Source organism: Bufo bufo, chromosome 7 (genome assembly GCF_905171765.1).
Source record: "Bufo bufo chromosome 7, aBufBuf1.1, whole genome shotgun sequence".
In the NCBI taxonomy this organism is placed as follows: domain Eukaryota; kingdom Metazoa; phylum Chordata; class Amphibia; order Anura; family Bufonidae; genus Bufo; species Bufo bufo.
Window position 1 is genome coordinate 48,196,029 of NC_053395.1, and position 11,784 is coordinate 48,207,812.

At 40.1% G+C, this 11,784-nt stretch overlaps 1 protein-coding gene across 1 annotated transcript in view; it reads right to left on the reverse strand.

The window, feature by feature from the left end:
• LOC121008741 (uromodulin-like) overlaps positions 1–10,172 on the reverse strand; it is a 36,768-nt gene extending 26,596 nt beyond the window's left edge. The window contains exons 1-5 of the mRNA XM_040441437.1: positions 10,168–10,172; positions 8,209–8,288; positions 7,683–7,769; positions 3,836–3,976; positions 490–776 (exon numbers count right to left, since the gene is read on the reverse strand). Of these exons, the coding sequence (XP_040297371.1) occupies positions 490–776; positions 3,836–3,976; positions 7,683–7,769; positions 8,209–8,288; positions 10,168–10,172 (600 nt within the window). The remainder of the gene's footprint in view (positions 1–489; positions 777–3,835; positions 3,977–7,682; positions 7,770–8,208; positions 8,289–10,167) is intronic.
• Between the last annotated feature and the right edge of the window lie 1,612 nt (positions 10,173–11,784).

The following is an 11,784-nucleotide window of genomic DNA, read 5'->3' on the forward strand; positions in this document are numbered from 1 at the left end:
GTGTATCAGCAGTGTCATTGTACAGCTGAGACTTGTAGTCCTGCAAATACAACATGCAGGCAGACATGTCACTCAGGGCAGGTCGTGTATTCACTCCCTTTGCAGAACAGGGGGAGGGGCAGAGATTGCTGTTATTGCAGGTAAACTAAGAGCCAGAAAAGAACCAGGGAAATGATGAAATATATATATTTTTAGCTTAGTTATATGTTGCTGCTTTATAGTGCTATTTTTTTTTTTTATAACTCGGACAACCCCTTTAAATGTGCATGAGCTGTAATACCAGACATGGTATGGGCATGTGTGATGCTGTTTCAGGCCAATCAATTTAAGGTCTAGCTAACTTGATGACCAGCAACTAAGGAACCTGACAATATGTGCTTAGTTGGTAATTTGGTACTGGGACCATCTGTGAGTCGGCAAAAAGGCTGACTCGTAACTCAATATCCATACATTGTAATTTCAGAATGTCAGCTTCCTTTGACTACAAACCTGAGATTTCTTTTCATTGAGCAGATGGTAAATCTCTGCTAAGATTTCAGTATTATTATGGTCAATAACGGAGCCGCTGCTTAAGGTCAGAATAAAACTTTCAGATGGTGAACTCTCAAGCGCTCTCTTGAGTCCATGCAAAATAGAATGGTTGCAGAACTGAGACTTATAGGCATCCTCATCACTAAGATAGTAGTCTAAAAAGATGTTGTAATAGTTCCAAAAGTTATAGTCATGTATGGTCCTCAAAAATTCCTCTTTTCTCTTTGTAACACTTTCAAAAATGTCTGAAAATAAGAAGAAGGTTACATAATGAAAAATTTTACTTAAAGGGAGTCTGTCACCACTATATGACCATATACAGCACTTACATGGCGCTGTAGCACACCTATACAGGATTCTAATGGTACCTTTGTTATTTTCTTTAGACATCCAGAAGCAGGAAAAACTACGTTTATTTCATATGCAAATGAGCACTCGCAAGTGCCCAGGGGCGGTGTTCCGTGTGTAGGTGCCCAGGCTGCTCTGCCTTTTTAACCGTTACTCCTCCCCCAGCCTCTTCCTTTGCCCGCCCTCCTATTCACTTGTATCATCCCTAGGTCCGGCCGAGATCCCGCGCCTGCGCACTGCTTCGCCGGCTGGCGCATGTGCACTAGTTGAATTGATGCCTTACCCAAAATGGGCATTGCAGTGTGCATGCCCCGGCCTGGCGAAGCAGTGCGCAGGCGCGGGATCTCAGCCGGACCTAGCGATGATACGCAGAGAAATTATGTATTACACAATTGTTTTTATGGCATTCACCATATCGGCTTGATAATTTGATATTCTGTTAATATTTTGATGCAGCAAAACATTTTTAAAGGAGGAAAAATTTGTGTATTTTTTAACATTTGTAAACATTTTATTTTCAAACATTTTTTTTTTTACATTTTTTAATCCCACTAAAGGCGGGTTCGGATTGGCGTCATTGAATTCCATTATAGGTTCCGTTATAGCTCTGTTATAATATAATGAAATTTTAGGACGGAATGCAAAACAGAAGCCTTTAAGAGGCGACAGGACAATTTTTTCCTTCATGTTCTGCCTGTACCACGGGCCACACAAGAAAGGCAGCGGGAGATTAGGGAGATTAACAAGTGGCTCAAGAACTGGTGTAGGAAGGAGGGGTTTGGGCTCCTGGAGAACTGGGCCGACTTCTCTATCGGCTACAAGCTCTATTGTAGGGATGGGCTGCACCTCAATGGGGAAGGGGCAGCTGTGTGGGGGAGAAAGATGGCTAGAAGGTTGAAGGAGTGTTTCAACTAGGGACTGGGGGGGAGGGAAATTACGTTATAGGAGGGGAAGATAGTGCAGATAGAGACCGGGGGCAAGGTAGTGGGACTGGGGGAGGTATGCAAAGAGGGACTAGAACAGTTCAGAAGGAAAGGTGTAGGGTAAAAAATATACATAAACCTCTCAAATGTATGTACAGTACAGACCAAAAGTTTGGACACACCTTCTCATTCAAAGAGTTTTCTCTATTTTCATGACTATGAAAATTGTAGATTCACACTGAAGGCATCAAAACTATGAATTAACACATGTGGAATTATATTCATAACAAACAAGTGTGAAACAACTGAAAATATGTCATATTCTAGGTTCTTCAAAGTAGCCACCTTTTGCTTTGATTACTGCTTTGCACACTCTTGGCAATCCTTTGATGAGCTTCAAGAGGTAGTCCCCTGAAATGGTTTTCACTTCACAGGTGTGCCCTGTCAGGTTTAATAAGTGGGATTTCTTGCCTTATAAATGGGGTTGGGACCACCAGTTGCGTTGAGGAGAAGTCAGGTGGATACACAGCTGATAGTCCTACTGAATAGACTGTTAGAATTTGTATTATGGCAAGAAAAAAGCAGCTAAGTAAAGAAAAACGAGTGGCCATCATTGCTTTAAGAAATGAAGGTCAGTCAGTCAGCCGAAAAATTGGGAAAAATTTGAAAGTAAGGGCTATTTGACCATGAAGGAGAGTGATGGGGTGCTGCGCCAGATGACCTGGCCTCCACAGTCACCGGACCTGAACCCAATCGAGATGGTTTGGGGTGAGCTGGACCGCAGAGTGAAGGCAAAAGGGCCAACAAGTGCTAAGCATCTTTGGGAACTCCTTCAAGACTGTTGGAAGACCATTTCAGGGGACTACCTCTTGAAGCTCATCAAGAGAATGCCAAGAGTGTGCAAAGCAGTAATCAAAGCAAAAGGTAGCTACTTTGAAGAACCTAGAATATGACATATTTTCAGTTGTTTCACACTTGTTTGTTATGTATATAATTCCACATGTGTTAATTCATAGTTTTGATGCCTTCATAGTCATGAAAATAAAGAAAACTCTTTGAATGAGAAGGTGTGTCCAAACTTTTGGTCTGTACTGTATACTAATGCCAGAAGCCTGACTAATAAAACTGGGGAACCCAGTGTCACCCATAGCCAGTCCCCTGCCCCCCTTAATCATACCCTGTCACCTTTACCCAGTCCCCTGCCCCCTTAATCATACCCAGTGTCAACCAAAGCCAGTCCCCTGCCCCTTAATCATACCCAGTGTCACCCTTATTCAGTCCTCTGCCCACTTAATCATACCCAGTGTCTGTCACCCTTAATTTAAGGGGGGCAGGGTCTAATTTAGGGGGCAGGGGACTGGGTAAGGGTGACACCGGGTATGATTAAGAAGGGCAGGGGACTGGCTATGGGTGACACTGGGTATGATTGTACTTCTTTGCACTTGCAATTAAATTATCTGTATTAAAAAAAAAACGTTTGTTACAAAGATTGTTTTCCACTTTGTGTATGTTTAGGTGAACCGGGGAGGGTTGTCCGGGGCGCCACAAGATTAGCTCGCACAGGGCACCTGAACACCTAAGGCCAGCCCTGTACACAGTGCCCTACATGTACAGAAGATTGGGCAAACCCCTTCATGGAAGCGTTATGTATATATGGCGAATGTTGCCAAGGGGTTAAAGACACCCTCTTTAGATTGGAATATTTTCTTTGGCCTGAATTAGAACTTTGATGTTATATTCCCTTCATGATTTATAATGTGTACTACATTCAGCTGGTTACTTAAAGGGGTTGCCCAAGATTAGAAAGACCTGCTCATTTTCTTCAAAAAAAATAAATAAAAATGCCATACTTTCCACAGATTATGCACATTAGAGCCCCATTCCATTCAACAAAAGTAAGTTGCCATACTAGACACGGACAGGTGTGATGCTGTTTTTGGAAGAAAACAGCCAAGTTTTTCTAATTTGGACAGCCCCTAATTATTTAATCCATGGTGATATCACAAGATATGTATATATATATATATATGTACCTGAATAGTTAACCTTGATTAAGGTATACTGCCGTTGAACACAAGGAAATTTTTCTGAAAGACGATTGACCAAGTTTTCGATGGAATATGCATAATTCCATGGATTTATATTGTCTGTTACCAATGTAAAAGAGGTTCCCTCTGTAATACAAATAATTGATTAGATTAAGGCTCCATTCACACGTCTTCAGAATGGGTCCGCATCCGTTCCGCAATTATCCAGGACGGGTGCGGACCCATTCATTCTCTATGGGGCAGGAATGGATGTGGACAGCACACAGTGTGCTGTCCGCTTCCTCATTTCGGGAGCGCGCCTCTGATATTCCGGTCTGCGGCTCCGAAAAAAAATAGAACATAATTTCGGCGGATCCACTGCCGGGCTAAATGTGAGCCAGCTTCCTTGCTGGCTCAAATTTAGACCATTTTCTATGCCTAGAGCAGATGTAGAAAATGATAAATGAGACGGGCCTGCCGGCCCATTCCCTTCCCCACCGTCACCACACCCACTTTTTTAGACCTGGCGTGAGCAGGGAAGAATCGCAGATTTTGTCGCAAATAACCTTTGCATGGCAATCTGCGCCAAAAATATGCCTAATAAAGGTGAATTTCTATTAGTAAATGACCCCCAATATTTTTATTGCATATATATTGTAATAATGCTTAATTTGAAGGATAACCCATTTATTATTGGCAAATTCTAAAAACAAATGCATTATTTTCTGCAGTGCTACCATTTTAACCCCTTAAGGACACGGCCATATTTCACCTTAAGGACCAGGCCATTTTTTGCAAATCTGACCAGTGTCAATTTATGTGTGAATAACTTTAAAACGCTTTTACTTAACCAGGCCATTCTGAAATTGCTTTTTCGTCACATATTGTACTTCATGACACTTTACCCCAAATTTTGAAAAATTAGCAAATTTCTATTTCTCTACTTTTATAATAGATAGCAATACCTCCAAAAACTGATATTATTTTACATTCCCCATATGTCTACTTTATGTTTGGATCATTTTAGGAACGCCATTTTATTTTTTGGGACGTTACAAGGCTTAGAAGTTTAGAAGCAAATCTTGAAAGACCCACTTTTTCAGGACCAGTTCAGGTCTGAAGTCACTTTGTGAGGCTTACATAATAGAAACCACCCAAAAATTACCCCATTTACAAACTACACCCCTCAATGTATTCAAAACTGATTTTACAAACTTTGTTGACCCTTTAGGTGTTCCACAAGAATTAATGGAAAATAGAGATAAAATTTCAATATTTCACTTTTTTGGCAGATTTTTCATTTGAATCCATTTTTTCCATTTGCAAAGCAAGGGTTAACAGCCAAACAAAACTCAATATTTATGGCACTGCTTCTGTAGTTTACAGAAACACCCCATATGTGGTCATAAACTGCTGTACGGGCACATGGCAGGGCGCAGAAGGAAAGGAATGCTATACGGTTTTTTGGAAGGCAGATTTTGCTGGACTGGTTTTTTGACACCATGTCCCATTTGAAGCCCCCCTGATGCACCCCTAGAGTAGAAACTCCAAAAAAGTGACCCCATTTTGGAAACTACGGGATAGGGTGGCAGTTTTGTTGGTACTATTTTAGGTACATATGATTTTTGGTTGCTCTATATTACACTTTTTGTGAGGCAAGATAACAAGAAATAGCTGTTTTGGCACAGTTTTTATTTTTTGTTATTTACAACATTCATCTGACAGGTTAGATTATGTGGTATTTTTATAGAGCAGGTTGTCATGAACGCGACAATACCAAATATGACTACTTTTTTCGGTTATTTGTTTCAGTTTTACATAACAAAGCATTTAAAGCATTTAAAAAAAATTGTTCTTTAATGTCTCCACATTATGAAAGCCATAGTTTTATTTATTTTTTGGGCGACTGTCTTGTGTAGGGGCTCATTTTTTTGGGGATGAGATGACAGTTTGATTGGAACTATTTTGGGGTGCGTATGACTTTTTGATCGCTTGCTATTACACTTTTTGTGATGTAAGCTGACAAAAATGGATTTTTTTACACCGTTTTTTTTTTTTTTTACGGTGTTCACCTGAGGGGTTAAGTCATGTGATATTATTATAGAGCAGGTTCTTACGGACGCGGCGATACCTAATATGTCAACTTTCTTTATTTATGTAAGATTTACACAATGATTTCATTTTTGAAACAAAAAAAATCATGTTTTAGTGTCTCCATAGTCTGAGGGCCATCGTTTTTTAAGTTTTTGGTCGATTATCTTGGGTAAGGTATGATTTTTGCGGGATGAGATGATGGTTTGATTGGCACTATTTTGGGGTGCGTATGACTTTTTGATCGCTTGCTATTACACTTTTTATGATGTAAGGTGACAAAATTTTTTACACAGGTTTTTTTTTATGGTGTTCACCTGAGGGGTTAGGTCATGTGATATTTTTATAGAGCAGGTTCTTACGGACACGGCGATACCTATTTTTATTCACTTAAGTTTTATACAATACCAGCATTTTTGAAACAAAAAAATTGTTTTAGTGTCTCCATATTCTGAGCCATAGTTTTTTTATTGTCTTAGGTAGGGGCTCATTTTTTGCGAGATGAGGTGACGGTTAGATTGGTACTATTTTGGGGGGCATACGCTTTTTTGATCACTTGGTGTTACACTTTTTGTGATGTAAGGTGACAAAAATTGCTTTTTTTTACACTGTTTTTATTTTATTTTTTATGGTATTTATCTGACAGGGTGGATCATTTGATATATTTATACAGCCGGTCATTACGGACGCGGTGATACCTAATATGTGTGGGTTTTTTTTCTTTCTGTTTTTTATTATAAAATAAGGGGAAAGGAGCGTTTTTTTTATTAATTTTATTACTTTATAAATTTTATTAAAAACATTACTTTTTTAAGTTTTTTTCTTTAATTTATTTCTGATGTTCACTTTTGGGGGTCTGATCCCCTCTGCAATGCATTAAAATATATTTGTATTGTAATGCATTGCCTGTTCGTGTACTACAGTAAGTAGTACGCAAACAGGTTGCCTAGGAGACCCAGCCTGAGGCTGGATCTCCTCAGCTCCCATAGAAGGCAGTTCCCGATGCCGTGCAAAGCATTGCGTAGCCTCTGCACGGCATCGGGCTGCCTTCTGAGACATCAAGTCCCCGCCAAAGCAGCGCGGGGACTCGCTGCGCTCCCTCAAACACAAACCCCTTCTATGCCGCGGTAGCGGCATAGAAGGGGTTAATCAGCAGCGATCGCCGATACGGGGTGGGGGGGGCACAGGACACCCTCGGCATTGACCCAAGGTGCCTTCTCAATGATTTGAGCAGGCACCTTGTTCCGATCACCGCCCGCCACGCGGCGGTGATCGGAAATACACAGGGTGTACAGGTACGCCCTGTGTCCTTAAGTACCAGGACATCTGTACGCCCTGTGTCCGTAACAGGTTAAATAACTTAATTTGTCCAACAAAAGATTAAGCTAGATCAATTCACCCGTTTAAATAATTAATTTTTATCTTTTGTAGAACCAGAATTATATTGACATAGATTTTCCTTTTGTTCCTAGAATTTTTTACTAGTTCTGATGCCCTCTGTGTCCATCTCCACAGGTACCTTGCCACTGATTCAATAAGCTATGTTGACTAGAAGAGGACACAAAAGGGATCTTTATTGGGTTCCTTTGCCTAATGGTATATTATCTGAAATTTCCCTGTTGTCGCTACTCTTATACTTTTTTAATAGCTTTGTTATTAATTAAATACCCTAGAGATCCCAAAAACCCTTAAGGATTTCACATCCATCTTTCATTTTCACAATTGCCTTTAATATAACACTGACTTCCATTTATGTCCTCACCTCTCTCTTTACAGTTATGCGGTCTTGTCGTAGTTGTATCATCAAAATCTAAAAACAGAAGTTCAACGTCATCCAAAGAATCTAAATCTACAACCGACAATTAATTTGGACACTTACTGCAATTATACCCTTATGGAATAGTGAGTGGCGTATACCATGAAAATTATTTATCACCTATCCACGGGGTGATAAAGTCCTTGACGATTTAAACAGATTTGTCTTGCAAAATTTACAAACACTGTAGAATTTAATTACTTAGAGCAGAAGTACAGACAGAAATAATGAGAAGAAGGCACTTCTTGAAAGAAGACAGTTTGCTGCGAATTTTACATAAAACGTCAAAATATCACAAAATTGAAGTAGCTATTTACCAAGCAAAACAATGTAATTGCCATTTCTTGTAAATATTATTGTGAATTGCTAACCAAAACACAACTTTTTGACCACCCTCAATTTTTGAAAAACAAAGTCAAAATATTTGACACGCCCTACTGTAGAAAATATAATTTTCAGCTACATGACTTACACCATTGAGATGTGACCATATGAGTAGTAATGAAGAGCAGAAAAACAGTAAAGGGGATCATTGTTGGAAGATTGATGTTCCTAGTAAAAATAAAAGTGAATTAAATTAGCAAACAAAAACTATCATCGCATTATTCTTTTTTGTGTATGTGTTCTTTAACTTTCTATGCACCACAAGGAGAAATTTATGAAGCTCTGTGGATTTTGTCTGATTTGATGGCATTGCATGCAGACCTTAACTAATCAAATACTGATCCTAAGAATAGGCCATCAATATTAAAGTCTAGAAAAACATTTTATAGAGTACGTACACTTTAAAAAACTTTTGATAGGTCATAGAGACAATTTTGCTTGCTGGGGGTCAGAGCACTGATACATTTGCTGATGAGGAGTTAGGCCTCCTGCACACGGCCGTTTTTTTTTCCCATTTACTGGCCGTTTTTTGCGTTCCGTATACGGTCCGTATACGGAACCATTCATTTCAATGGTTCCGCAAAAAAAACGGAATGTACTCCGTATGCATTCCGTTTCCGTATTTCCGTTTTTCCGTTCCGTTTTAACATAGAACATGTCCTATTATTGCCCGCAAATCACGGTCCGTGGCTCCATTCAAGTCAATGGGTCCGTGGCTCCATTCAAGTCAAAAAAAACGGAACACATACGGAAATGCATCCGTATGTCTTCCGTTTCCGTTCCGTTTTTTGCTGAACCATCTATTGAAAATGTTATGCCCAGCCCAATTTTATCTATGTAATTACTGTATACTGTATATGCCATACGGAAAAACGGAACGGAAAAACGGAAGGGAAAAACGGAACAGAAACGGAAACACAACGGAAACAAAAAACGGAACAACGGATCCGTGAAAAACGGACCGCAAAACACTGAAAAAGCCATACGATCGTGTGCAATAGGCCTTAGAAGCACTCCGTGTACACTGCCTCTCCTTGCTGCTGAAGACAAACTGAAGATGGCCTCAATATAAAGTCTGTTATACAGTACAATCATTATTTCTGTCTTGATCAGCAAGGAGAGATGTTGCTCAGCTGAGTACTTTTAACTCCTACTTTTCAGACCCCACCAATCAAAACCTTTGATAAGTCACTATAACATATCGAACGTTTTTGTAACGTTGTTCTTACTTTTTAAAAGGAAGCAAATGACACTTAATTACCATAGGTCAAGCTTCAGAATCTCCTGACTAAGACTCTATTCACATGTCTATGTTTGTTTGGCATCAGACAAAAACAGTCAATGTTTCCTCCATAAAGATGTCCCTTTTTGGTCTGTGTGTCATTTGTATTCCATGTGCACTGCTAGCTTGAAAAGAGAATTTTTAGAGCATCACCTACCAATGGTCAATTAATAGGGCCGGCGCTAACACCAGGCACACTTGGGAAAGTTTTGAGGCCCTGTGTACCTGGAAGGGGCCAAGCCACAGGCTGAGTGCCTCATGGACCTGTCTTTGCATATGTCTAGGGGGTCACTGCCCCACCATTTACATATCTTGTAGGCGGCAGACTGCTTTAGGCCTGTGGCCTTCAGGATACTGTACACAAGCTAATGGTGCTGGCAGCCTAGCGCAGGTGGTGAGATGCAGTGCAATGCCTAAAACTGAGAAGTCCCGATTCAATGTGGGAATGGAGTTAGGTGAGTAGATGTGGTTTTTTTTTGAGCGAGGCATAAAAGGCACTGAGTTTGGCATTATTACTAAGATGAGCATAAAGGGAGTACTACTACTGAGAGGGGCATAAAAGGGGTCCTATTACTGAGGGGAGGAAATAAGGGTAGAATTCTTACTGAGAGGTCCATAAAACATCATTAGTACTGAGAGGCACATACAGGGAGCTCTATTACTGAGTAGTGGAATGAAATGAGGCATTATTAGCAAGAGAGGCATACAGGGTGCACCATCTTGCTTGAAGATCTCGGCCGAAATCCTGTGCGGCACGAAATTTACGTCATCCCGCCGTGGTGATGTATCACAGGGTGATGTATGTAATCTCGCGCCGCATGAGATTTCAGCTGAGATCTTCAAGCAAGAAGGAGGCTGGCGACCCGTCGTGAGCAAATGGAGGAGGTAAGTTTGAATTTTTTTGTTTTTTATACTATTTCAGGTTAAATCGATTCGCTGACACGAAGCACGAGGAAATTCGTCTTCCAGGCGAATCAAATTTATCCTGAAATTCGGATCAAATTCCACTTTGTGAGATTCGATTCGCTCATCTCACGTTATCAGCACAGGAATATGTAGATAAATAATCTAAAAACAATGAAAGCAAAAAAACTGAGATTTTCGAAATATAATGTACTTACCTAATGATTCTGCAAATCTCTTCACACCAAGTTCATTCTGTCTGCATGAGAGAGCTTTTCTTATATATGTAGCATGCAGAAAAAAATGTGCAGAATTAACCAGGAAGAAAACCAAGGTTTTATGTTACTATTTATCCTTTGTAATTTTTTCTCTTAAATTACTAAATGGATTTCATGTTGTAATATCAGACCTGATTTAATTATGAGGTTTTGTTAAAAAATGCTGAAAATGTGGGTTTCTTATGACACTGTTATTTTAATAGTTCAAATTAATTCCAGAAACATGTAACTCACTGCATACCATGGGGGTCATTTACAAAACTTGCACGGAACAGTAAATTAATTGGAGTTTGTTATGGCACCTAACATACTGTAGCTGAACAGGCTGAGGAAGAATAATAGGGGATTTTATCTGTTGTGACGTTAATTGGGATATTGAGTCCGTAGGTAGTGCTAGAAGCGGTACGTTTTTATCCACACTCAAGACAATTCTCTCAGCTGGTCAAGAAACTGACCAGAGGAGATAATTTGCCGGATTTAGTCTTATCATACAGACCAGATTCATTAGGTAGCAAGAAAGGAAATGGTCGACAGTCCCTATACTACTAAGGTGCAGAGACACACAAACGAGAGACAGAGAGTGCTCAGAAGACAAGTCAAGATCAGAACCAGACGGACAATGCAGTAGCAAACGAGAGAGAGAGTGATCAGAAGAGGAGCCAGGGTCAGAGGAACAAACACTCAAAAAAGCATAGGAACCAGGAACAAAGCTAGCAAGTCAGAGACTATCACTGGCACTGGTGTATGTCCAGGAAGGGGTTTAGAAATCACAAAGGGACCACGGCACTCTGTCTTAAGAGTGATAGATGTCGGGTGCACGTCTAGATACGTTCCTGGCTCCACCTCTCTGAACTAATAGGTAGTGGAATAATTTGTAGACAGCACTCCAAAATGAGATAATGCTTATTTTATTTTAGCCGGACATAATGGTCCTTATAGGACTAAATGAAAACAACGTTTCGGGCAAATTGTATGCCCTTCATCAGGCTAGTGGCGTGAGTAGAATCTCAGAGCACCGTGTTCCAGGATCAGTACCTGATAGGCCATGACTCGGCGCTCCATTAGTCAGAAACACAGTAGCTGTAGCAAAAGGGAAATCAGGAGAAAAAGAAGGACTACTATAGCGTGCTACTGTCTGACATTTTGCCTACCATCATAACTCATCAGCTTGGGTTAAAGACATTGTACCTTGTACAGACAA